This window comes from Gekko japonicus, unplaced genomic scaffold, assembly GCF_001447785.1.
Source record: "Gekko japonicus isolate JY-2015 unplaced genomic scaffold, Gekko_japonicus_V1.1 scaffold502, whole genome shotgun sequence".
Classification (NCBI taxonomy): domain Eukaryota; kingdom Metazoa; phylum Chordata; class Lepidosauria; order Squamata; family Gekkonidae; genus Gekko; species Gekko japonicus.
The window spans coordinates 524,992-548,538 of NW_015169186.1; the positions used below are offsets into that span (position 1 = coordinate 524,992).

Below are 23,547 nucleotides of genomic sequence, written 5' to 3' on the forward strand. Positions count from 1 at the left end.
GGGGAGAAGAGAAAATAATTGTAAAGACTTCTGCAATCAAGCATTTAGACAGATGGTCATCTCTCAATACACCTACAACAGGACACATTGACAGCGTGTGATCCAGCAAGTCTATGCCCCTTTACCCTAATCCTCACATGGTTAACTGTGTTCAACCCTTTTAAATGTTTGCAGCTTGATCACATTACAGCAGATTAATGCCTAACATTAAACCATCACTACTGAAACAGTTAATTGGTACCAGCGTACCAGGTAGACACACAAGAGTCGAATCCAGAGGGCTCAGAAGAGCTATTTCTGTTTTGTAAAAGGTAAAGGTAGAGGTTCCCTTGCTCGAAAGCCAGTCGAATCCGACTCTAGGGTTGCGGTGCTCATCTCCGTTTCAAAGCCGAAGAGCCAGCGCTGTCCAAAGACATCTCCATGGTCATGTGGCCAGCCTGACTAGACACCAAGGTGCACAGAACGCTGTTACCTTCCCACTGAAGTGGTACCTATTTATCTACTTGCAATTTCTTGCTTTCGAACTGCTAGGTTGGCAGGTTCTGTTTTGACCATACAGGAATTCTGCATATATTGTCAAAAAATCAAATGAAAGATTTTCTTCCCTTTGGGATGCAGAAGCCTCCAGAGCTGGCTCTACTCACAGCAACAGCCAAAGTAAAAATATATGTCTCTTGACGGGTCTGTTCAAAACTCACTGGGGCTATGGAATTAATATTCTATTTTATTAAATGTAATTTTCTGGCTCCGTTCCACAGTTTGTGATGGCATTTAACTGGAAACAACAAAAGACACTACCAAACCATCTTTTCAAGCCATCTCTAGAAAACGGGAACCAGAATGATGCAGGGGATGGTGTGGGGCTTGAATACGGGCGGCATGGGTTCAAATCCCTGCCCAGCTACGAGCCCTGCTAAGGGCAAAAGGCATTCTCTCGCAGCCCCAGTGAGCGCGCGAAGCAGGTGAGAGGCGACGGTGCCAGCACTCTGACGTCTTTGGCGGGAGGGCAGAATACAGAAACCAATCAATCGAAAGTGTGCCATTTATAACTACTTGTCCTCATGCAACTGCAATGATGATGATGTGATTATATCTTGATTCAGCGGCACCCCCCCCCCATAAACATTTCAAACACTGTGATGTAAACTATACGACTCCAGCAAGGGAATGTGTTTACTTCCGCTAACCGGAGAGGTCTGGCCACGACACACACAAGGTGTTTCGCTCACTGGACAAAACAACTATTATAGGGTGCGTCCCACCCAGCTTCGTGTCATCTGCAAATCTGATAAGCATCCCCTCTATGTCTTCCTCCAGGACATTTATAAAAACATTGAATAACACCGGGCCTAGGACCGAGCCCTGTGGCACTCCACTCGAGACTTCCCTCCACGTAGACGCAGAGCCATTTACGAGCACTCGTTGGGTATGATTTTTCAACCAACCATGAATCCATCCAGCGGTTCCACCATCCAGCCCACACCTAACCAGCTTATCCTCAAGGATATCATGAGAAACTTTGTCAAATGCTTTACTGAAATCTAGATACACTATATCCACAGCATTGCCAGAGTCAACCATTTTGGTAACTCTGTCAAAAAAGGAGATAAGGTTGGTCTGGCATAACTTATTCTTGATAAACCCATGCTGGCTACTACCAATTAACTTATTCCGTTCAAGGTTCTCACAGACAGAGTGTTTAATAATCTGCTGTAGAATTTTCCCAGGTATTGATGTCAAACTGACAGGCCTGTAATTTCCCGGGTCTGTCTTTTTTCCCTTCTTGAAGATAGGGACAACATTTGCTCTTTTCCAGTCTTCCGGCACAACACCAGTACTCCAGGACATCTCAAGGATTAGAGCCAGAGGCTCTGAAATAACATCTGCAATTACTTTTAGCACCCTGGGATGCAAGCCATCCGGCCCTGGAGACCTGAAAGTATTTAAGGCAGCTAGATGCTCTCTAACCATTTCCTCACTTACTCTGAACTGGCAATTTCTCCTTCCTTCATATGCCCTGCATTCTTCAGTTTGCATACAGCTCGCCTTATGGTTAAAGACTGATGCAAAGTGAGAGTTGAGTAATTCCGCTTTGTCTTCATCCCTTGTTAAGGCTTGACCATCTTCCCCTAGCAATGAGCTTACCCCATCCCTGTTCTTGTTTTTGCTCCAAACATAGGCATAGAAATTTTTCTTGTTGTTTTTAGCATCCCTCGCAAGCCTCAGCTCCATCTGCACTTTAGCCTTTCTGACACCATCCCTACAGATTTCGGTATGAACAGTTTGCCCACCCCCGATACCAACAACCGTTAGGTCCCTGCTGGAAAGATACATCAGCTGCGGTTTCCTCCTCATTTGCCTTAGAAAATGCCACCTTGAATTTGACGTGCGATGGTTCTCCCCCCCCCACCAGACCCCGCCTTTGCCTGACTGTGGGTTAGCACTGCCCCTCCCAATCCAGAGGGCGTGAACATGGAGTCCACTATCTCCTCCCTCTGACTGTCATGGTGGGGGAGGCATGAGAAGGCATCTGCCAGAGAGTTCTCTTTCCCGGGGAAGTGATGGAGGGTGAAGCAGAACTTGGAAAAAACTCCGCCCACCTGAGTTGCTTGGTGGTGTTGAGGTTTTGATGGGTACACAAGGCTTCTACGTTTTTATGATCGGTCCAGACTTCAAATGGGACCCACGCCCCCTCCAACCAATGGCGCCAGGTGGTCAGAGCCAACTGAATGGCCACCGCTTCCTTGTCCCATACTGCCCAATTCCGTTCAGTGGAGTTGAATTTCTTTGACACATAAGCAAGGGGGTGTAACCGCCCATCTGGACCTTCCTGCAATATGACCCCCCATAGCAACTTCTGAAGCATCCACCTGCACAATAAACTTCTTATTTTCATCTGGATGACAAAGAATGGGTTCAGACGTGAATAACGCTTTGAGTTTATTAAATGTAAGGGTCATGAGCCCCGAGCCAAGGGCTTCCTAACCTCATGGAAAAACAGGCCATAAGGGTTGATGACAAAGGCTCTTTGCTCCCAGTGGGTGCCTGTCCCCATGATGAGGGACACAGTCCGATACTTGCAGGGCTCCCTCATGGTAGAGCCATCCATTTGGGTAAAGATCAACGGCTCAGGCAGCCTTTGTACCGGGACCCCCAACCCTGTTACCTGAGTTAAGCCCCATGTGCAGCTGCTGATTCTTTTTACACTGTTACTCTGCATTATATTTCAGAAGCATTATCTTCAAATTTCCCTCCGAATTTCCAATTTCCCCCAGGCAAAAATCTGGGGAACAGCTTCAGAATCCAAAACATATAAGCCATTAATAGGATCCCTTCCATGCTAAGGTAAAAAACTGCTCTGCTTTACAGTGTGGGGAGGGAAAGTGCACCGATACACAAGCTGTCTTCCCAAATGTGCAATTCCCTGCTTTTGAATGAAAAACTGGCACTTAGTGATAAGGTGCAGACAATGAGGCTGCAGTTTATCGTATCCAACTGCAGACACAAAATTGCAGGAGCAAAATAACCAAAAGCCAGTGTTGTGCTCCATGAATATATATTGTTCCGTGTCTCAAACAGAACGTGGGACCGGGGGCATCCTTACAAATTAAGCACCCAGACCAAGCTGATGCCACGGACAGGGCCTACCTGAGCTACTTCTTCGAAGTCCTCGTGACGCTTCTGCAGTGCTCTGGCTCGATGCAGTGACTTCCCAACCCCGGTGTGTTTGCTAAGGAAGGCTTCCCCGTGGTTTTCAATCCAATCCAGCACCTGTAGGGAAAAGCCAGCATAAACCAATCTCAGTTGCCTGCGCATGGGATGCTCCACACAACTGCTACCACACTGCAGTAAAAACAGGTTTGGCTGATCTTAACAGTCATGGATCACAGTCAACAGGTATCACTTTTGGGTTACTTCCCCATCCCACCCTGAAAGCTCAACAAAGGTAACATTAAAATCATGTAACTAAACAATGAGTTAACAGCAAACAAAACCCCTGTGGCAGCAGAAAAGAGCAAGGGCGGGGGATGAGCTTTCACAAGCCACCGCTCTCTTCAAAGTGAGCCCTGACTCTTAGTCTTTGAAGGGCTCCAGGGCTCATTCTTTTCTACTGCTGCAGACAGACTGACTGGGCCGCCCATCTTGATATAAAACCCCCGTGATTATCGAGTCCCATTCTAGATGAACCCTGGCTCAGGGATGCTGTGCTTCAACAAGACGGCGCACAGTATCTAGTGTGTTCCTACGACTTATTCAGTGCTTCCAAGAAGCATTCCCAGTTTACAAAGAGCAACAGTGGGCACCAACAGGCCTGGCCGGCACTCCATGTGGAATCCTCGTGGGTTGCTTAGGATGCTGGAGAATAGACCAAGATGCACCCTCAGTTCATACAATGGATGGCTTAAAATATTACCCAGCATTCTTTGTAATGCATGGAAATTCCTTGGTGTACATGGAAAGGTTCCTTGCCAGAAAAGCTCGCATGGAAAGGGTTCCCTGAAGTAGAAAGTTTTTAAACGACTGAAGTGTAATTTTTATCCCATTCCTGAGAGCATTCCCCATCACTCCTAAAGACCAAATCCAAGGTTTAACTTATACCATCAGGCAAAAACTCTGATTTCAATTCACATTAGGTCCTAAGGAGTACACTAATCAGGATTCACTCAGCAACTAAAAATTCTGGGATCTGAAGCCAATATACACATCACTACTATTGTAATTGAGGCAGTAATGGAAGCAAGATGTTCCACTATTCTCCAAATTCTCCAAAGATGTATCATTCTGGCAAGCTTCAGTATAACTCAAAAGGTCTTTCTTCAAAATGGTGTTCAGTTCAAACCTAAGTAATATTTTCAGGAATTGCGAGCCAACTTTTCACCCTGGAGTCTACAAACACTACGGCCTCATTCATCAGACATTCCATTTCTGCTTATATTTGTCAGAAATTACACAGCCATCAGGCAAACCTTCTTTCTACAGATTCCCCCCCCTGGATTTCTGTAACAAAAGTCTTTTGCATTAGCCGGAGTTATTCAAATTAGAAAACAGGGGAAGTTTGCTCATCATTGTTTTACCTGCAAAGAATATAGCTCTTAAACAAAAGGTCTTCACATGTTTCAGTGTAATGATGAGTTTAAAAAAAAAGCCAAGTGTGAAGATCAGGAGCTGGCTACCAGTGTTCCCTCTAAGCTGAGTTAGTGTGAGCTAGCTCACAGGTTTTTAGCCTCTGGCTCACACATTTTTTGTCTTAGCTCAGGAAGGAAGGCTCCACAGCAAACTAATTGATGCAGTAGCCAAATTGCTCTTCACAACTTTAATGCCAGTAGCTCACAATGCGGAATTTTTGCTCACGAGACTCCATAACTCAGAGGGAACATTGCTACGTAATCACACATTCCCTCTTCTCAGAAATTCTCACTGATCTTTAATCACACAAAAGGCTTCCTTAGGCACTGGCCTTTATTCTTGCTTTGCATAAACTAGAATTTGTAACCCAATGACAAAGTTAGGCTATCCCAAGTATTACGTCTGCACCTGCCCCAAATTCTTCCACTGAAAAATTCCCCTGCTAAGCATACTCAAAAGAATGTCCTTTGCAAGTGAGTATATTCTTCATATAAATATTTTCAGCAGACTGCTTCACAGGTATTGGAACACCACTAGCTTGTCCAAGCACTGAAGGGCTGGTCCATGCCTTGTTGGGCAAACCAGATAAATGCTGTACACTCAGGGGCTGGAGAACAGAAATACCTGCTGGGGAATTCAGCTCCTCAACAGGTCCCATTTAAGTTTCCCTAGCAAATCACCCACCACAATTTCTGTTCTAATGCAGGGACTGACAGTGCTTTAAAGTACAAAAAGCCATTTTCTGAAAACATACACATAAAGGGTTTGTTTGTTTTTAAATTATCTATAGGTAGCACCAGTGTGGTGTAATGTTTGGACTGGAACTCCAGAGACCTGGATTTAAATCCCCACTCCACCAGGATGCTAGCTTACTTTATCTCAGGCTAATCTACCACAGAGGTTAGGTTATGCCACATACACGCCATTCACATGGGAAGAAATATTACCCCCCAGAAAACAGGAAATAAAACACAGAGGACGCATTTGTGCAACAATAGGAACTGACAAAACCCACGTCACTCCACGTCCCTACATTCCCCACACGGTCAGTGTTGACAGATTCAAAAACACCCTAATTCAACTGACAGCTAATCACAAGGATGACAAGCCGTGACTGTTTTCAAACAACTGATTATGCAGATCAACTTGACAGCAGTGAGATTTTCAAAATTACCCCCGTCAATTCTTTGACTAAATCAAACCTATTTGGGTTCCTCCCCCCCTCAAATTAATCTACCAGAACTCCGTTCAGAAAAAGGCGACCCACAGAATCCATATATGTATCAAGAGCCCCCAATTCACCTTGGCAAGCAAGTGATCAATGAGTCAGTCTACAAGCTGAAACCCATTAAGAGAACCCTTTTAAAAAGCGAACGGGCAAAGGAGGCCCCTTCAGATCGACAGGGCACTCGCTGGAGTGACGGCTTCATTTGTATTGCCGTGCAGAGCTTCATCCAACGTATACATCATACGTGTAGGATCACCCCTCCATACCGCCGGTCACAGTTCTTGCAGAACTCTTTCAGCTCCACCTACCCCGCAAGGTGCCTGTTGTGGGGAGGGGAGGGGAAGGGAATGTGATTGAAAGGTGCTTTGAGACTCCTTAGAGTAGAGAAAAGCAGGGTATAAAAACCATCTCTTCTTATCCAGGATCCAGCATCAATTTTTTTTAAAAATTTTCAGATATATAGACACATATTCCCAATCATGCATTATTCTATGGAATGTTATAATTTTATAAAACTTATTTTAAATATGTAGCAATTTTGTGCATTGATTTTCTGAAAATATAACCAATTTCCCCCAACATTTATATATACATAGCAGAAATTTTATTATTACCCTAAATTCCACATCAATTACCCAAATTTTTCATCTTAACACCCGAATTTTTACAATCCAAGGACTGATGGTTTGCATGCATCATACAACATTTCATTATTAATTGCTAAGTCTGGAAAGCCAAAAACCATTGACGAAGAACTCCTCCTACCAGCAGTTAGTGAGGTTCTGAGTACTATTTTTCATAAGTCACTACACAATATTTTTCAGATGATTACACTCAGCAACAATTCAGTGCAAATAGGCATAGATGAAATGGCTGGAAATGGGAAAGACACATTGTGCAGCGTACTAAGGACAACAGAATTTGCATTAAAGCTGGATGAGTCAACTTTGCCAGGCCATGAATCTTTGCTTCTTACTTATGTGCACTTTTAAAAAGATGAATGTTTGGCTCAAATGTTCTTATTTGCAAGGCAACTAGGAACAGATACTAAAGGGGAGTCAATATTTCATGTTGTCGAGCAGTTCTTCAAAGACCAGGAAATTCCGCTGACTAACAGACTTGCTTGTAAAACTGATGGAGCACCATCAGTGTCCGGACCCTACCACAGGTGTGTTGCTTACTTGAAAAAAGCAGTGCCAAATCTCTCTGCCATTCACTGTGTTATTCATTGCCAATATCTGGTTGCAAAAAACCTCACTCATTATCTGCACAAGTCATTACACATTGTCATTACTACAGTGAATAAAATGAAAGCCCTTGCTCTCAATGACTGACTATTCCAGGAACTCTGTGTTGAGAAAGATGACCATATTGGACATTGGCTACTTAACACTGAAGTTCATTGGCTATCAAAAGGCAACTGAGTGAGATGCTTTTATGACCTTTTTTTACCGTCAGCTAGGCTTCTCTTGAGCCCTGGCTGCCATGGGAGTTGGGGTGACTCTGGAATGTTAAGTTTCTTTTCTGCTGTGTCTTCTCAGTTTCCATTATCTCTGTCTGACCTTCAGTGCCTGGTATAGTATTTTGCTTGGGAAAAGTAAACCATTACTTTGATGGGCTTCTACTAGGCCTCTGATTGACCCTGGGCCATCAGGGGGTCCCCTTGAACAATGTATAACTGTTTGCTTTGCACGTTTATCTAACACGAAATGGCTAAGATATCTGCATACTCTCACATTCTCAATACATTTTACTTCTTTGAATGAAAGCTGTTGGAAACTGATTGCTGCAGGAGTCTGACAAAGTGTTCGAACTCCTTATAGTTCCCGGACTCATACCCAACCATGGCGTTCCGGTTACCACCGCAGAGGAGGAACCGATTCCCACCACCACTGTGACGACCACGACAGCGGGTGGTGATACTGGTCGAATGGGAAGATTCTGGCAAGAGTCTTATTCCTGGTCATATGCCCCGGGCTGCACCAAAGACAGCTAGGCGATAATTCCCGACCCAAGACTGCCTGCCTATAGCCAACGCTATGGTAGCCCCTACCTGGAAGAGTATGGGAAAGACTACGGCAAAGCAGCTAAGAGCGAGGAAATGCAAGTCGGGTGGGTGCAGAGAGAACTTCTGGCACAGTATGAGGAATTATGCCAGCACATGCAGCAGGTGCACAAGTTCCTGAGGGACTGGGGTCCTCGGTTTGCTACTGATGAGCACCAAGTGGTCTACATAGGGTCACACCTGAGGGAAAGGGTGGCTAATTGGTTTGTGGGTCTGCACAACATTAGGGGTCCTGAGATCCATGACATGACAGCTTTTATGAGGTCCCTGTGGAGGCAATACGAAGACCCCCAGGAATTAGAGAAGGCGCAAACCGCCTATGAGCCTTGCGACAAGGAACTAAGATGGTCCATGAATTTTCTGATGAGTTCAAGATGTATGCAGCTAAGGGGCAGGGATGGTCTGAAGAGGTCCTGATTGAGCAGTATCATATTGGGCTAAATCACTGAGAAGGTCCTCAGCTCCACCAACCCATTGATTTTAGCTCGGTGGATCTGTGAGGCCAGCAATGCGGAGAACCAACTCAACCTGATCAAAATGCACCTCCCCAGGCCAACCCTGAAGACACCAGGGGGTGAGGGGAAAGGCCTGCGATCAAAGCCTAAGGAGCCCATGAGAGAGTGGCATATGAAGCAAAGGGTATGCGTACGCTGCGGCCCTCCGGGGCACTATGCCACCTTCTGCCCAGCCAACCTGATCCCCCCTTTGGGAAAAGCTCCTGAGAGGTGCAGCACGGAGACGCTGTTGAAATTTGGAGAGGTGCAACCCAAGCAGCCAAGAGTCCTCCAACTGAATGCTGCCTTGGACAGGGCTTCATCCAGTGGAGATGAGATGGCCCAGCCAGCGGGAAAAGGCTGGGACCTGCTGTAAGAGATGCAAACCAGCAGGTCCGAAAATTGTCGGCGCCACTTTCAGTGAGCAACACCCCCCATTGTTTTTCGTGACTGTATCAGTAGTGAACCCAGAAATTGGAACCCAAGTGAGGGTGAGGGCCCTGATTGACTCTGGGTGTGTGAGAGACTTAATTAGTCCAGCCACAGTGACAGGGTTGGGGGTTCCCGTACAAACCTTTCCTGAGCCCCTCATTTTCACCCAAATGGATGGCTCCTCCATGAAGAAGCCTTGCACATATCAGACTGTGCCGGTGATTATGGGAACGGGGCCCCACTGGGAGCAGTGGCCGTTTGTGATCAACCTGCTGGCTCGCTTCTCTATGGTGTTGGGGAACCCCTGGCTAAGAGACCACGGTCCCTATATAGAGTGGAGTGCGGACGCATTACATTTCCTGGACTCCAAATGCACTGCTCATATATGGAATGGTGAATGGGGAGAAGAGCCTGGTGCTCTACTGGAGTGGGCATGCTTGGTTCAGGAGGAGCACACCTCAATCCCAGGCTAGTACCGGGACTTAGCCCAGGTATTTGAGGAGACCGAAGCAGACAAACTTCCTCCCCACTGCAATTCTGATTGTGCCATAATCTTACTGGGTCATAAAATGCCCAAAGGGAAGTTATATGCCATGAGCCTGGCTGAAAAAGAGGAGCTGTGGAAGTTCCTTGATAAAAACCTAGCCCGTTGGTTCATCCGACCAGCCTCCTCGCCATTTGCCATTTGCAGTGCCCATCCTCTTCTGGAAGAAGAAGAAGGATGGGGGGCTGAGACTGTGAATGGATTATCGGGGCTTAAATGCTGTCTCTACAACTAATGCCTACTCTGTCCCATTGATCAAAGACCTCTTAAATGAAGCCCCGAGAGGCAAAATCTTCACCAAACTGAATCTCAGAGACGCTTATTTTCATGTGCGCATCCAGAAGGGGGACGAGCACAAAACGGCATTCAACACACTTTTGGTGCAGTTTGAGTACCTGGTTATGCCATTTATTTATCTGGATTAGCTGGGGCCCCGGGGGTCTTTTATAAATTTGGACTCTTTATTGTAAGGCGGCAGCAATGAGCTGGATTAAAGAGTGGATCATTTTAGACAATATAAGACAACTAAAATTGGAAGGCCACAATCTCATGATGGGTTGGCACGCCTACATTTGGTATAAAAGAGATATCATCTGGATATTTCAAGCAACACATAATAAGAGCCGCATTATATAAAATATGGGAAGAAATCAAAAGGAAACATTATGTGAAGATACCTAGATTTCCCCAATAGAGGCTTTTGTAAAACCCACACTAGTTATAAAATATTCCAAATGGAGATACCAAGACTTATTAGATGACAAGGGTAACTTAATTACAGAAGATATATTGAAAAAACAAAACACTAATCTGACTTGGTGAGAAAAGACACAACTAGAATCAAGATGGACGAAAGATTAAAAAATTGGATTTTATGATAAACCTACTGGTTTAGATGAGATATGGATAAACAATAAAGACAAAATTATTAAGAAAATATACAATTTTTTGTTAGACTATAAAATGCAAGATGAATGGGTAAAACCATCAATGATAGCTTGGGCCCAGAATATAGGTTATAACATAGAATTAGAAGAATAGTCCAAAGTATGGTTTAGGTATATAAAATATGTTCGGACGAGCAATTTTAAAGAGAATATATTAAAGATGTTCTATAGATGGCATATTTCCTCGATAGATTAAACAGGTATAATAAAAACATATCAAACAACTGCTGGAAATGTAAACAAAACACGGACATTTTTTTCATATATGGTGGTTATGTAAAAAAGCAAAAAAATATTGATTTTTTATAAAAGGGGTTATAGAGGACATATTAGAAGTGAAAATATTGTTAAAGCCAGAATTTTTTTAACTCAATATAATTCCTGATTCATTTAAGAAACTTGATATATATTTAATTATGCAAATATTGACAGCTGCAAGGATTTTATATGGAAAATTTTTGAAAAATGAAAACATACCAACAAAAGAAGATTACATTTATAAATTACTCGAGGTTGCAGAAATGGAGAAATTAACTTTTACTATACAAGGTAAAAATGAAAATGTGTTTGATAATTACTGATTGCGAGTGTATATTTGGTTAAAAAAATTGCAAATGGTTTAAATATTGGTGAAAGACTATGATATGAACTGGATGATTCTCTGTATTAAGATATATTGGAAAGCAAATTGAATTTATGTTTAATTTTAAGTAATTTTAAAAAACATAAAAAAATGAATTTGATCAATGAAGTGTTGCACAAGCACCTGTTAGAATCCTAGTTTATCTTGACGATATCTTGATTTTTCGCCTGATAAGGCCTCTCATGTGACTTTGGTGCGAGAGGTACTGGAAACCCTGTATGAACACCAGTTGTTCGCCAGACTTTCCATAAGAGTGAGGTGGATTTTCAGGGCTACCACATCTCTGGGGAGAGTAAGGTGGGATACAAGATGATGATCTGCAGGTTTTCTGTGACCCCTTGGAGAGATGCTGCACGAAGGAAAGACCAGGCTGGGTGATAAATCCATTTTCAGATACTGAGGAAGTTGGGGCAGTGGAGGAGAACTAACTGAGCCGCAAAATATCGTTGAGCCGAAGCCAAGGTTTAAGACATCGTGCCAAGAGTTTGGGTTACAGAAGGACCATGGTTAAGCAGCTCCTTGTTGTGTTTCCAACATTATATTTGGTGGAATGTGGTTTTAGTGTGGTCATTCAACTTCTCTCCAAGCAAAGAAATCAACTCCAGATTACTATATGTGGTGATTTAATACTTCTGCTACCTGACTTTAAATCAGACCCTGGGAAGCAGGTATCACTTCATCAAAGCCCATCCGTTGCATTAAGAATCTACTGAACAGGGCAGATCCTACAAAACAGGGTATCTAAGATTCTTTCTAAATGATTATGTGGCTTTGGAAAAGCTGGTATCACTGGATCAAGTTAGTCGATTTTGTTGAATAAAATTAACAAGTTCTAAGTTGATTTAGAATAAATGTGCAATTAATTGTTACTGGTTTGAATTTTATTGTTATTATCTTCCTTCGTGGGTTGTACAAACAGCTGTTCTGAATAATGCTTTTTTATAGGGCAGGGTAGGGGGCAGTGAGGATGAGTGCAGGAAACCGGGGGGGGGGAAGGGGGGGTTGGAAACCACTGCTCTAGCCCCTTCCCTTCTGAAGACAGGCTTTTTCCTTCATATCTGTACAAGAGAAGGGTTTTTTAAAAATAATAACAATAACAGTGGGAGTGAGTGGAAAGGGCTGCCACAGGAACAGGGTCAGGGAAAATGGTTGCCAGAAAATGAGCCAGGAAATCCAGACCCCCGTCCCCGCACGCACACACGGCAGCCCTCCTGGCTTGACTGTGACCTTCAGAGCAAAGCAGGTTGGAGAAAGACTGGAGAAGAGCCAGGGGATTCCCTGGAGGCACACACATGCACCACGATGCTGTGGGGAAGCAAGAAAAAAAAAACCCACTTCCCCAAAGCACTGAACTCCAGGCAGGTAACCCGTGTGGAAGACACCAGCGCCACCTTGTGGGAGTGTTCTTTCTTCCCCTCCTGAGAGAGCCCTGGGCCGCTGGTGGTCCTTGCTCCTGCTTCAAAGCCAGCTGGGCTCTGGCCACATCACCTGACTGCACTTTCCAGCAACTGCAGTGATGAAGATTCCCGTCCCACCAACATGGAGATAGGCCAAGACGGGCAGCCATGTAAGTCTGTCTGCAGCAGTAGAAAAGAGCCAGAGTCCAGGACCACCTTCAAGGGAACAGTGGCTCACGAGAGCTCCTCCCCTGCCACAAATTTGGTTAGTCTTGAAGGTGCTCCTGGACTCTGGCTCTTTCCTACCCCAGCTTTGTAAGTTCTCTCGTTCTGCACACCTACAGGACCTCTTTGTTGGGACGGCATCCTTGCCTGGGTCAGCTGTCCCCGGACTGAGAGCCGTGACTCGTGCCTCATTCCCCGCCCCCTTTGGCTGAGTAAGAACTGGCCTTTCATGAATTGGGTTGCCTTTCTTGGGGGGCAGGGATGACATTCGGTGTTTACCCAAAACACATCAAGTCTGCGTAGACTATACATGGCTTTGCACAGCATGTACACACCGCCCAGCCTGGGCATCATCAAAGCAGTCCCTTGTAGACTGTGGCGGCTGCACATCTCACGAAGGCTCTGCGCATACTTACCTGTGAATCAGGCTGCTGCCACATGGTGATCATTTCCCAAGGAGCTTTCATGGAGACTGCAAAGGCAGAGGCATTCACAGGAACATCAGAAGCCCCTGGGATGACATTTGCCCCTCACTCTCCTTGCTTCAGCAGTCCATGCTGCCCTTAACCCGACCCCGACCATTAGGGGCTTTGTGCTTTTTTTAAAAAACGGCGATTTACTTATCACCATAGCATTTTAACGATTTCTCTACTAGCACCTGCGAATACCTAGCTTCCATTAGTAAAAGTCTGTTTCTACGTGCTTTCATTGCAGAGACACAAGGGATACCTCCACAAACTAAGGAGCCGGAGATTTCTAAAAACTAAACTGGGATTTAACAGGAACTAGCAGATAGATCATTAACACACAGTGATACGTTAATGGCTGATTTATTTGAAAGCCTGACAGTGGTAGGGGGAAACGGAATCCGGGGGGGTGCAAGGAATGAGGCAAGGAAATTAGTGCCAATGTGGGTGGAGATGCAAAAGTGGACACCTTCCTAGCTGCATGGCATATCAAACACATTCTGACTGTGATCTTTGTCCCGAACAAGGTTTAGAAAAGAGCACAGAAAAAAGGAGGAAAACCTGGAAAGTGGATGGTCAGGGGATGACAATGTGTAGGGACGATCCAAAGAAACGACTACTGTTCAGACACCAAACCAGAGCAAAACATCCGTGTGGGAGACGTCTCAGACGGCATTTTGCCAGTTCCTCATCTACAGCAAAGATCTATATCTATTTCAGAGATTCCAAAAGTAACAGCTACAGATTCCGCCCTTTGCAGCCACCGACTGAGCTGCAGTTAACATCCTTCTCAATTTGCTCTTGGCATCTTTCATTTGTGACTGAGCGAAACAAGGTCGATAACGACTTTAATCTCACCCAAGGTGGCCCTTCGCTAACTGAAAGAGGATCAAAGTACACTTTGCTCGTCCTTCTTGATAAAAGGTCACTGAAGGTGACAGCCGCTATATATGTACACACACACACACACACACACACAAACATTTTGCAAGCATCTGCAATGCTCCATCCCCCGACACTTGAGGCAATGAACTGACCTGTTGAACATCCTGTTGAAACACGCACAGCTGCAGCCGCTGATGCAGGCGGACTTTCCGATGTTGCCAGATGTTCTCCAGTTGCCGCTGGTGATGCAGAACTTCATGGATAATATCAAGGACGTGGTGCACGGCCTTGGAGTAATTGGCTGATGCTGTCAGGGAGTCAGAGCTCCCAGGAGTCAAGGGCCGCTGCAGTTTGTCCAGCAGGGACTTCCCATCCTGGCTCATCTGGATAGCAAACGAAAAGAGTCCAGGTGTGCACTTGCAGGCTACAATCCCATCTCAAGCATCTGAATTTACATATCCAAGTAGGGACCAGTAAACATCCATCTCAAGCATATGACTATTTTTTTATCACAGCAAGAATCCAGAAAACCCCGTGTGTGTGTGCAAGGAGGGACTCCTGGTTTCCTTTCCAGGTACAGAACAAAGTTTGAGTCCAGGGGCACCTTTAAAGGCCAACAACATTTAATGCTTGGTAGAAGCTTTTGTGTGTAAGTACAGGAAAGCTGATACCCGGAATTAAACGTTGTAGGTCTTAAAGGTGCCAATGGACTCAAACGTTGTTCCGATCAACACGGCAACCCACCTTAATCTTTCCCGGTACAGCCAGTCTCAGGATAAACCCCACTTCAGAGGGGGTGGGGCAGAAGTGGAGAAGTGGGCAGTTGCGAAGAGGATGCAATTCAACGAAGATTATTGCACAGTATGACATCTGGGCCACAAAAATGTCAAGCACAAATACTGGATGGGGGATACGTTTCTGGGGAGTAGTGTATGCAAAAGAGATCTTGGGGTAAGGGTGGACTGTAAACTGAATATGAGCAGTCAGTATGATGCGGTGGCAAAAAAGGCAAATTCAGTCTTTTTTATTTAAAGTTTTTTTATTTTTAAACAGTAAAAAGAACAAAATACAGTGATAACAAATATCAACAGTAGACTTAGATAAGGTAATAATGAGTGTAGAAACTCTGTTCAGTTAAGTTTACATAAACTGAAAAACTTCATAGTATTTTTGAGGAACCTTGAACTTAGCGGCATGAACGGGTGAAGGTAGTGTTACAATTGGATTACCAGGCCTCTTGATAGTTTAGAGGTTTTTTGGAGTAAAAAGATAGTAATTCCTTATATATAAACGATATATAGTTTTTAAAAGAGTTCTGATTAAGTTTCAAAAGTCATTCGAAGGAGGTGAGTGGTCTACTGAGGTTGGAGTGTATCTTCAGTGAATTAACCAAATGAGTTACCTGTGAATATTCAAACCATGGTATGGAGCAGTTATGTTTGGTTTCCAACAGATTTTTCTCTCTAATTGAATTATTGGTGATTATAGAATGGAAGTTGTTAAATTAGTTCTCTTTCCACGTTGAATAGGTTGAGCGCGAGCATCCAGGAGCAAACCAAGATAGATCAGTGAAGATTGTCATTGGTGAAGTAAAGGTAAAGGTAAAGGTTCCCTTGCTTGAAAGCCAGTCGAATCTGACTCTAGGGTTGCGGTGCTCATCTCCGTTTCAAAGCCGAAGAGCCAGCGCTGTCCGAAGACGTTTCCGTGGTCATGTGGCCGGCATGACTAAACACCAAGGCGCACGGAACGCTGTTACCTTCCCACCAAAGCGGTACCTATTTATCTACTTGCAATTTCTTGCTTTTGAACTGCTAGGTTGGCAGGAGCTGGAACTAGAGACAGGAGCTCACCCCGTCTTGCGGCACCCGGGTCTTGAACTCCTGAACTACTGACCTTCCACAGCCTGCAGTTCAGCGTCTTAACCACTTGAGCCACCGCAGCTCCCCATTGGTGAAGTAGATGGGGCTAAATTGCTTTTCCATTCATCCCTGGTTGACATTAAGTTGGAAAGAAATATGTTTTGGAAGATTGATGGCGGTCGCTTCGATCGGGTTTCCCACAGTAGAGATTGGAAAGGAGTTGAGTTCAGGTAAGTTTCTTCTATGACTTTGCAGTCTGTTTGAAATGAAGAACTACAGAATTTTAGTAGGCCTAGTAAAGTTGTATGGTAGAGTATGGTAGAGTAATAAGTCAGGGAGAGCTAGGCCACCTGCTCTTTGTGATCTTCTTAGCGTATCAAAGGAAACTCTACGTAATTTCGAGTTCCAAATAAATGTTGTAGTTAAAGACTGTCATGATTTGAATGAGGATTTAGGTATTTCCATAGGAATGGTCCTAAACAGATAAGACATTTTGGTAAAATAAAGGTTTTGAAGATTTGAATTCTTTCCATCCAAGATGAAAGATTCGAAGCTTTGTTGTTTTGAAGATCTGTAAATAGTTTAGTTAGGGGTAAGAAATAAACTTTCAAGAGATCTTTCGGATTTAACGGTATTTGGATTCCGAGATACTGCCAAGATTTTGACACCCATGTGTAGTCAAAGTGATTTTTGATATATTGTTGCTGATAATTGTTTAGAATGAGAGGGTAGAGCAAGGTTTTGGAATGGTTGATCTTGAGGCTTGCTATTAAACTGAAAGAGTCCAGCAGCTGTGCAATGTGTTGTAGCGAAAGTTCCGGTTGAGAGACATAGATTACCCTATCATCAGCAAATAAACTCAGTTTGATTTGATCTTTGCCTAGAGGGATTCCATAGATATGAGGATGTGCCCGTATTGCCTGAGCGAGCGGTTCAAAAGCAAGGGCAAATAAAAGGGGGATAGCGGGCATCCCTGTCTAGTTCCACGGGATAAAGTAAAATATGATGATGTGGAGTCATTGATGCCTAAAAGCGCTGTTGGAGAGCGATAGAGAGTACGAACTATTGCTAAAAAGTTATGAAGAACTGTTTCTAAATACATGGGTTCTACTGTGTCGAATATTTCTCAACATCTATCAAAAGAATCAACGAGCAGGCAGGGTTATTTGCGTGGCAATACTGTATGAGATCCAGAGTCTTCCTTGTATTGTCAGTGATATCCCTATTGGGGATAAAGCAGTGTGTACTAGAGATCCTATGAATTTGTTGAGTCTCGTTGCCAACGTCGCTGTGAAGATCTTGTAGTTGGTATTTAATAACGAGATAGGACGGTAGGAACCCGGATTAGTCAGATCATGATCTTTTTTAGGAATGACTATTATTTTTGCCTGATTCCAAGTAGGAGGCATAGATTCTCCATTCATGATGAAGTTGCATGTGGAAGCGAGGTGAGGAGTTTTGGACCAGAATTTTCACAGTGGAGGGTGGTAAGCAGTGGGATACTGCAGGGTTCAGTCCTGGGTCTGAAGCTTTTTTAACTTCTACATTAATGATTTGGAGATGGGAGTAAGCAGTGAAGTGGCTAAGTTTGCGGATGACATGAAATTGTTCAGGGTGGTGAAAACCAGTGAGGATTGTGAGGCACTCCAAAGGGATCTGTCGAGGATGGGCGAGTGGGCGTCAGCATGGCAAATGGGGTTCAATATGGCTAAGTGCAAAGTGATGCACGCTGGGGCCAAATATCCTAACTATAAATACACGTTGATGGGATCCGAACTGGCAGAGACTGACCAAGAGCGAGATCTTGGAGTTGTAGTAGATAACTCAATAAAAATGTCGAAACAGTGTGCAACTGCAATAAAAAAGGCCAACACTATGCTGGAGATTATTAGAAAGGGAACTGAAAACAAATCAGCCAATATCATAATGCCCCTGTATAAATCGATGGTGCGACCTCATTTGGAATACTGTGTGCAATGCTGGTCACTACACCTCAGAAAGGGTATTATAGCACTGGAAAAGGTGCAGAAAAGGACAACTAGAATGATCAAAGGGTTGGGACACTTTCCCTATGAAGAAAGGTTGAGGCGCTTGGGGCTCTTTAGCTTGGAGAAACGACAACTGGGGGGGGGGTGACATGATCAAGGTTTACAAGATTATACATGGGACAGAGCAGGTAGAGAAAGAGTTACTTTTCTCCCTTTCTCACAATACAAGAACTTGTGGGCACTCAATGAAATTGCCCAGTGGTTGGGTTAGAATGGATAAAAGGAAGTCCTTCTTCACCCAAAGAGTGATTAACACATGGAATTCACTACCACAGGAGGTGGTAGCAGCTACAAGCATGGATGGCTTCAAGAGGGAATTGGATAAACATATGGAGTAGAGGTCCATCAGTGGCTGTTAGCCACAAGGTATAGATAGGAACTCTCAGTCTGGGGCAAATGATGCTCTTTATTCTTTGTGCTTGTGGGGGGGGGGGCAACAGTGGGAGGGCTTCTAGTATCCTGGCCCCGCTGCTGGACCTCCTGATGGCACCTGGTCTTTTTTTGGCCACTGTGTGACAGAGTGTTGGACTGGATGGGCCATTGGCCTGATCCAACATTGGCTTCTCTTATGTTCTTACGTTCACATGAAAGCTCATACCTTGAATAAAACCTTGTTGGTCTTAAAGGTGCCACTGGACTCAAACTTTGTTCTGCTAGATCAATACGTTATTAAAAAACACCACCGCTGTGTCAGCTCCTACTTCTTGACATGGTAGTGATGGGAGCCAGTATGAGGCTGGGAGGCGCAAGCAATACAGTCATCCTTCATCATAACAAGGAACATGCAGCAAACATAATTTCTGAATAATTATAAGGGAGAGAGGGCCATGTGACATATCTAATTGGTATCTCCTATTCCATAAGCCCAAGGACCCGAGACAAAACCTGGTGGTAAATTACTGGCACAGACGATGCACAGAGAGAAAGGGAGTCCTCGATATGTGTCTCGTATGGTAGTTCTGTTATCCAGGATACAAACTTAACAGTTCCACAGAAAATGGCTTGTATTTTAATAAAGAGGCCCTCTTCATGGTCCTGATCAAGAAATGTAAAGATATTCTTCCAGCTCTCCCTGCTGCACAACGACTTGATGGCAACAGCAACAGAACTGACATCTCTCTTACCCTCCAGGCCGCAGCAACAGCTTTAGGAAGATGCAGTACACGGGGGGGGGGGGGGGGGGGAGGAGGAAAATGCACAGGATGCGCATTAACCAGGAAACAGAGAAAGGACGATACAGGAAGCAAGCTGGCGGGGTGTGCTGAGAAGGGCTGCAACACATGAAAAGCCCCCTGACGGGCAAACGTGGATAAAGACCAAGTGCCCACAGCACCTCAGCAGAACGCAGTGAACTCTGTAGGCTGCGTTAGATTGGCAGGGAACACAGGTGACACAGGCTTCGCTTCGCTCTCCCTCTCACAAAATGTGAAGGATATATTCTTTTAATCCAAGAGGCAGGTAACGGTATCTGGGCACTTATTTAATTGGCTTACGACACAGTCCAGCATAATTGGTGTCAGGCCCCCCCTGCGTCCGCGGAGTAGCGCCCCCGGTGGCCGTAGTGTCGGGGGAAGAGTTGAGCCTTGACAAGACGGGCGGTCCAGGAGGCGGGAGGGGTCTTCAAAAAGGGGGAAAGAGCAGGGCCTCAGACCGGCAGGAGACGGGGTTAAGGTCACCCCAGAAGTCCCTCTGCCCACACGCTGCGCCTCCTTTTCTCTCTCTCTCTCTCTTCTTGGCTCGCTGGCTCTCTCTCTCTCCTACTGACTCAGCGTGTCATTCCTCCCCGGCCCTCTCTTGATGCACGCCTTTTATTCGCCTGTCTCCCGTTCCGGGACCGCCCCTCCACCCTCGTGGTCTTGGCCCCACCCCTTCATATAAATGGAGACGCCGACGGAGCGCTCCCTGCACGGGCGTTGGTACGCTGGCGGCGGTCTTGGCGGCCTCAGTGCCGCGCTACCGCCGCCACCCTGCTCCTCTATTCTCTTGGGGAGGGCTCCTGGCGTGCTTGCCGCGCCGCCCCACCTCCCGTCTCCTTGTCTACTGGGCGAGCCCCGGTCTCGCTGTCTGGCGCGTCCGGGGCTGAGTGCTTTGTAACAGCCCGCACCGTCTCCCCCTTTCGCCGGCCAAGGTAAGACGAGTTGCGGTGTCCCTCCGTGTGGTGCTGGGGGATCAGGGGCTTGTAGCTCCCGGGCCATGCTGTCTGCGACCCTCGGAGCGGGACAACTGGTAGCCATAATGTCACATCACACCGTAGCACAGGAACGCCCGGCGTTGCCAAGAATTGTACATGCAGCAGGGACCTGCAGGTAATCACAGCTCTCCAATGAACGTTCCGGGGTGCAGACACACGTCTGTCACGCTTGTATATGTCAAGTGTGTCCCTGAGCAGGCGAAGCTGGCCTCTATTCTCAGTGCTAGAAAACAGCCATTTAAAACGGGGAAAGAAGGTTGCTTACCTCAGAATACGCCAGCGTGATATGCTCATAGATGCCTTGGTGATGATGGATTGCATCCTCCAAGTCCTGCAGTTCAGAGGGGAGCTCTACCTCACCACAGGCCTTACACCACGAATCCACATTGCTCATGTACTGGAAGAAAAAGAGCACACAAGCCAACTGAGAGACGGCGTTCAGTGCCATGCATCAGGATCGGGAAAAGCCACCAAAGCGAAACTTTTCATCAGCTGGCCTGACTTCATCTGTGAAGAGACGGCTCAGCAGTCCAGAAATAATAGTGCGATCCTAAACAGAGTTACAGGCTTCTAAGTCCACTGACTTCTGCTTAGTATTGCTCTGAGCCTTTTTAACTTAGCTGCAGACGCTACTTTATTTACACTTCTTTCTGATCCTACTTCACCAAAACTTAAAATAGTTACGTTCAAAGAAGAAATACCAACTTATGTTGCTACGGAAAAAGAAGAGGTGAAAAAAAGTTTAGTAAGCGAGAATTCCTCCTTGTTAACTGGAGAGAGGCTTTGGAGATGAAACACAAACACACATGGAAGTACTAAAACGATTTGAGGCCAAACCTCAATTTGTACGTGGAACAGGACAGTTCCAAACTGATCCAAAACCTTAAAAGGATTCAGCTGCATTCTCTGCCATCAACCTGGACGCCCTTCCTGTTCCCACCACACACACACACAACAAGATCTCTTATGATTCACAGCTTGTTTTCCTGCAGTGGAAGGACTACAATTAAGCACCCAAGCATAGAGCAGAAGGAACAATTAATGAGGCTAATTCAATTAATCCACGCCAGACTCCTCCTTCACGTTCTATTTTTATTTCTCTTCAAAGATGCACTCGCACTGGGGAACCAGAAACAGTCAAAATCTCTTCTCATTTGGGTATTAGCGGGGAAGGGGCCCCCGGAACAGTTTTAAGGTGGATGAAAAGCGAGGTAAGCTCTGCTCCAGAGACAGATGGTACTGAACGGGTGCTTCCAAAACAGAGGCAGATTCAAATGGACAATGAGGAGCGGGACCTGTTAATTTGATTAAGGAGGCATGGATATGGAGCCACGGTAGCACAATGGTCCAAGTGTTAGATGAGAATCTGGGAGAAGACCCCAGGTGCCAATCCCCACTCTGCTGCCTTGGGACCCCACTAGGGGAAACAATCAGGGTGGGAATGAAATAAACAAGGGACAGATGGGAAATGTACATTTTAAAGACTGTTCACCAAATGAGAAGGGAGAACTCACTGGAGAAGACCCTGATGCTGGGAAAGATTGAAGGTCAAAGAAGACGGGGATGGCAAAGGATGAGATGGTTGGACAGTGTCATCGATGCAACGTACATGAAACTGAGCAAACTTCAGAGGACAGCGGAAGACAGGAGGGCCTGGCGGGATCTAGTCCATGGGGTCGCGAAGAGTCGGACTCGACTGTGCGACTGAACAACAACAACAACAACAACAGTTTTTCAAACACCTGGTTGCAAGGCAACTGGATGCAAAGCCAGACCTTTTGAGGGCTGTATCAAAGGGCGGGTTCCCGCAGCTGCCGCTTGTCTTGAGAGGGAGGAGAGGAAGCCCTCCGGGAATTCCTTTGTGCTAGCCAGATTTAATGTTTTCCCCTCATCTTGGGTTGCAGGTAGATACAGAAGTATCCCGAAATTTTTAATTGCTCATCTGGAGAACGTGATACCGTAGATCACATCTTATTATATTGTCCCCTCCACTCACTTCTTCGATTACTTTGGATTAAGCCCAGACTGTCTAGGATTAACTCTGAAAACATAATTAGGTACCTTTTAGCTGATGAGTCACCTGAAGTTACTGCGCAGATGGCTGAATTCTTGACTAAGATCTTGGCAGTAAGGAGTTTTTCTAAATATTGATGTGTTTTAAGAAGGCAGTTGTAATGATACCTGATGAAGTAACTTATTTATTGTCTTATGTGCCAATAAAGGTGTTGTATGGTTAAGATGCTAAACTGCAGGCTGTGGAAGGTTGGTAGTTCAGCAGTTTGAGACCCGGGTGTGCCGCATGACGGAGTGAGCTCCCGTCTCTAGTTCCAGCTCCTGCCAACCTAGCCGTTCAAAAGCAAGACATTGCAAGTAGATAAATAGGTACCACTTCGGTGGGAAGGTAACAGCATTCCGTGCGCCTTGGTGTTTAGTCATGCTGGCCACATGACCACGGAAACGTCTTCGGACAGCGCTGGCTCTTCGGCTTGGAAACGGAATGAGCACCCCAACCCTAGAGTCGGACTCGACTGGCTTTTGAGCAAGGGAACCTTTACCTTTTTATTGCTGTACTGCTGAGCACTGAGGTCCACCAACCAACATCTTCTGGTGCTGCCTGGCCCCAGGGACGGCCTACTTGCCTCGACCAGGAATAAGCGCCCGTGTGAGATCAGGGCCCTGCAGGATTTACTACAATTCCGCAGGGCCTGCAGGATGGAGCTCTTCCGCCAAAGCCTTTGGTTGAGGCAGCGGGCGTCCCCCTCCTTGGGTTCCTCCATCAGTAGCCTGGGTCCTTTGAGATCCTAAATTTTGAGATCTCCAAGCAAAAATTTAAATTTAACATCATTAACCACGGAGACATCTGGTTCTTACTAGAGTTGCATTATGCGATGCCGTATTGCATTTTAAAATGTAAATTGTGTTTTAAATTGCTTTAATTGTCTTGTATTTTATTGTTGGAAGCCCCCCTGAGCCCATCAAGGGGAGGGCAGAATAT

General features: G+C 45.4%; 1 protein-coding gene across 1 annotated transcript in view; it reads right to left on the reverse strand.

Annotated features, from left to right (window-relative positions):
- Positions 1–23,547, reverse strand: part of TRIO (trio Rho guanine nucleotide exchange factor) — a 236,019-nt gene that overhangs the window by 181,418 nt on the left and 31,054 nt on the right. The window contains exons 7-9 of the mRNA XM_015416185.1: positions 20,818–20,949; positions 14,607–14,837; positions 3,649–3,771 (exon numbers count right to left, since the gene is read on the reverse strand). Coding sequence (XP_015271671.1) covers positions 3,649–3,771; positions 14,607–14,837; positions 20,818–20,949 — 486 coding nt within the window. The remainder of the gene's footprint in view (positions 1–3,648; positions 3,772–14,606; positions 14,838–20,817; positions 20,950–23,547) is intronic.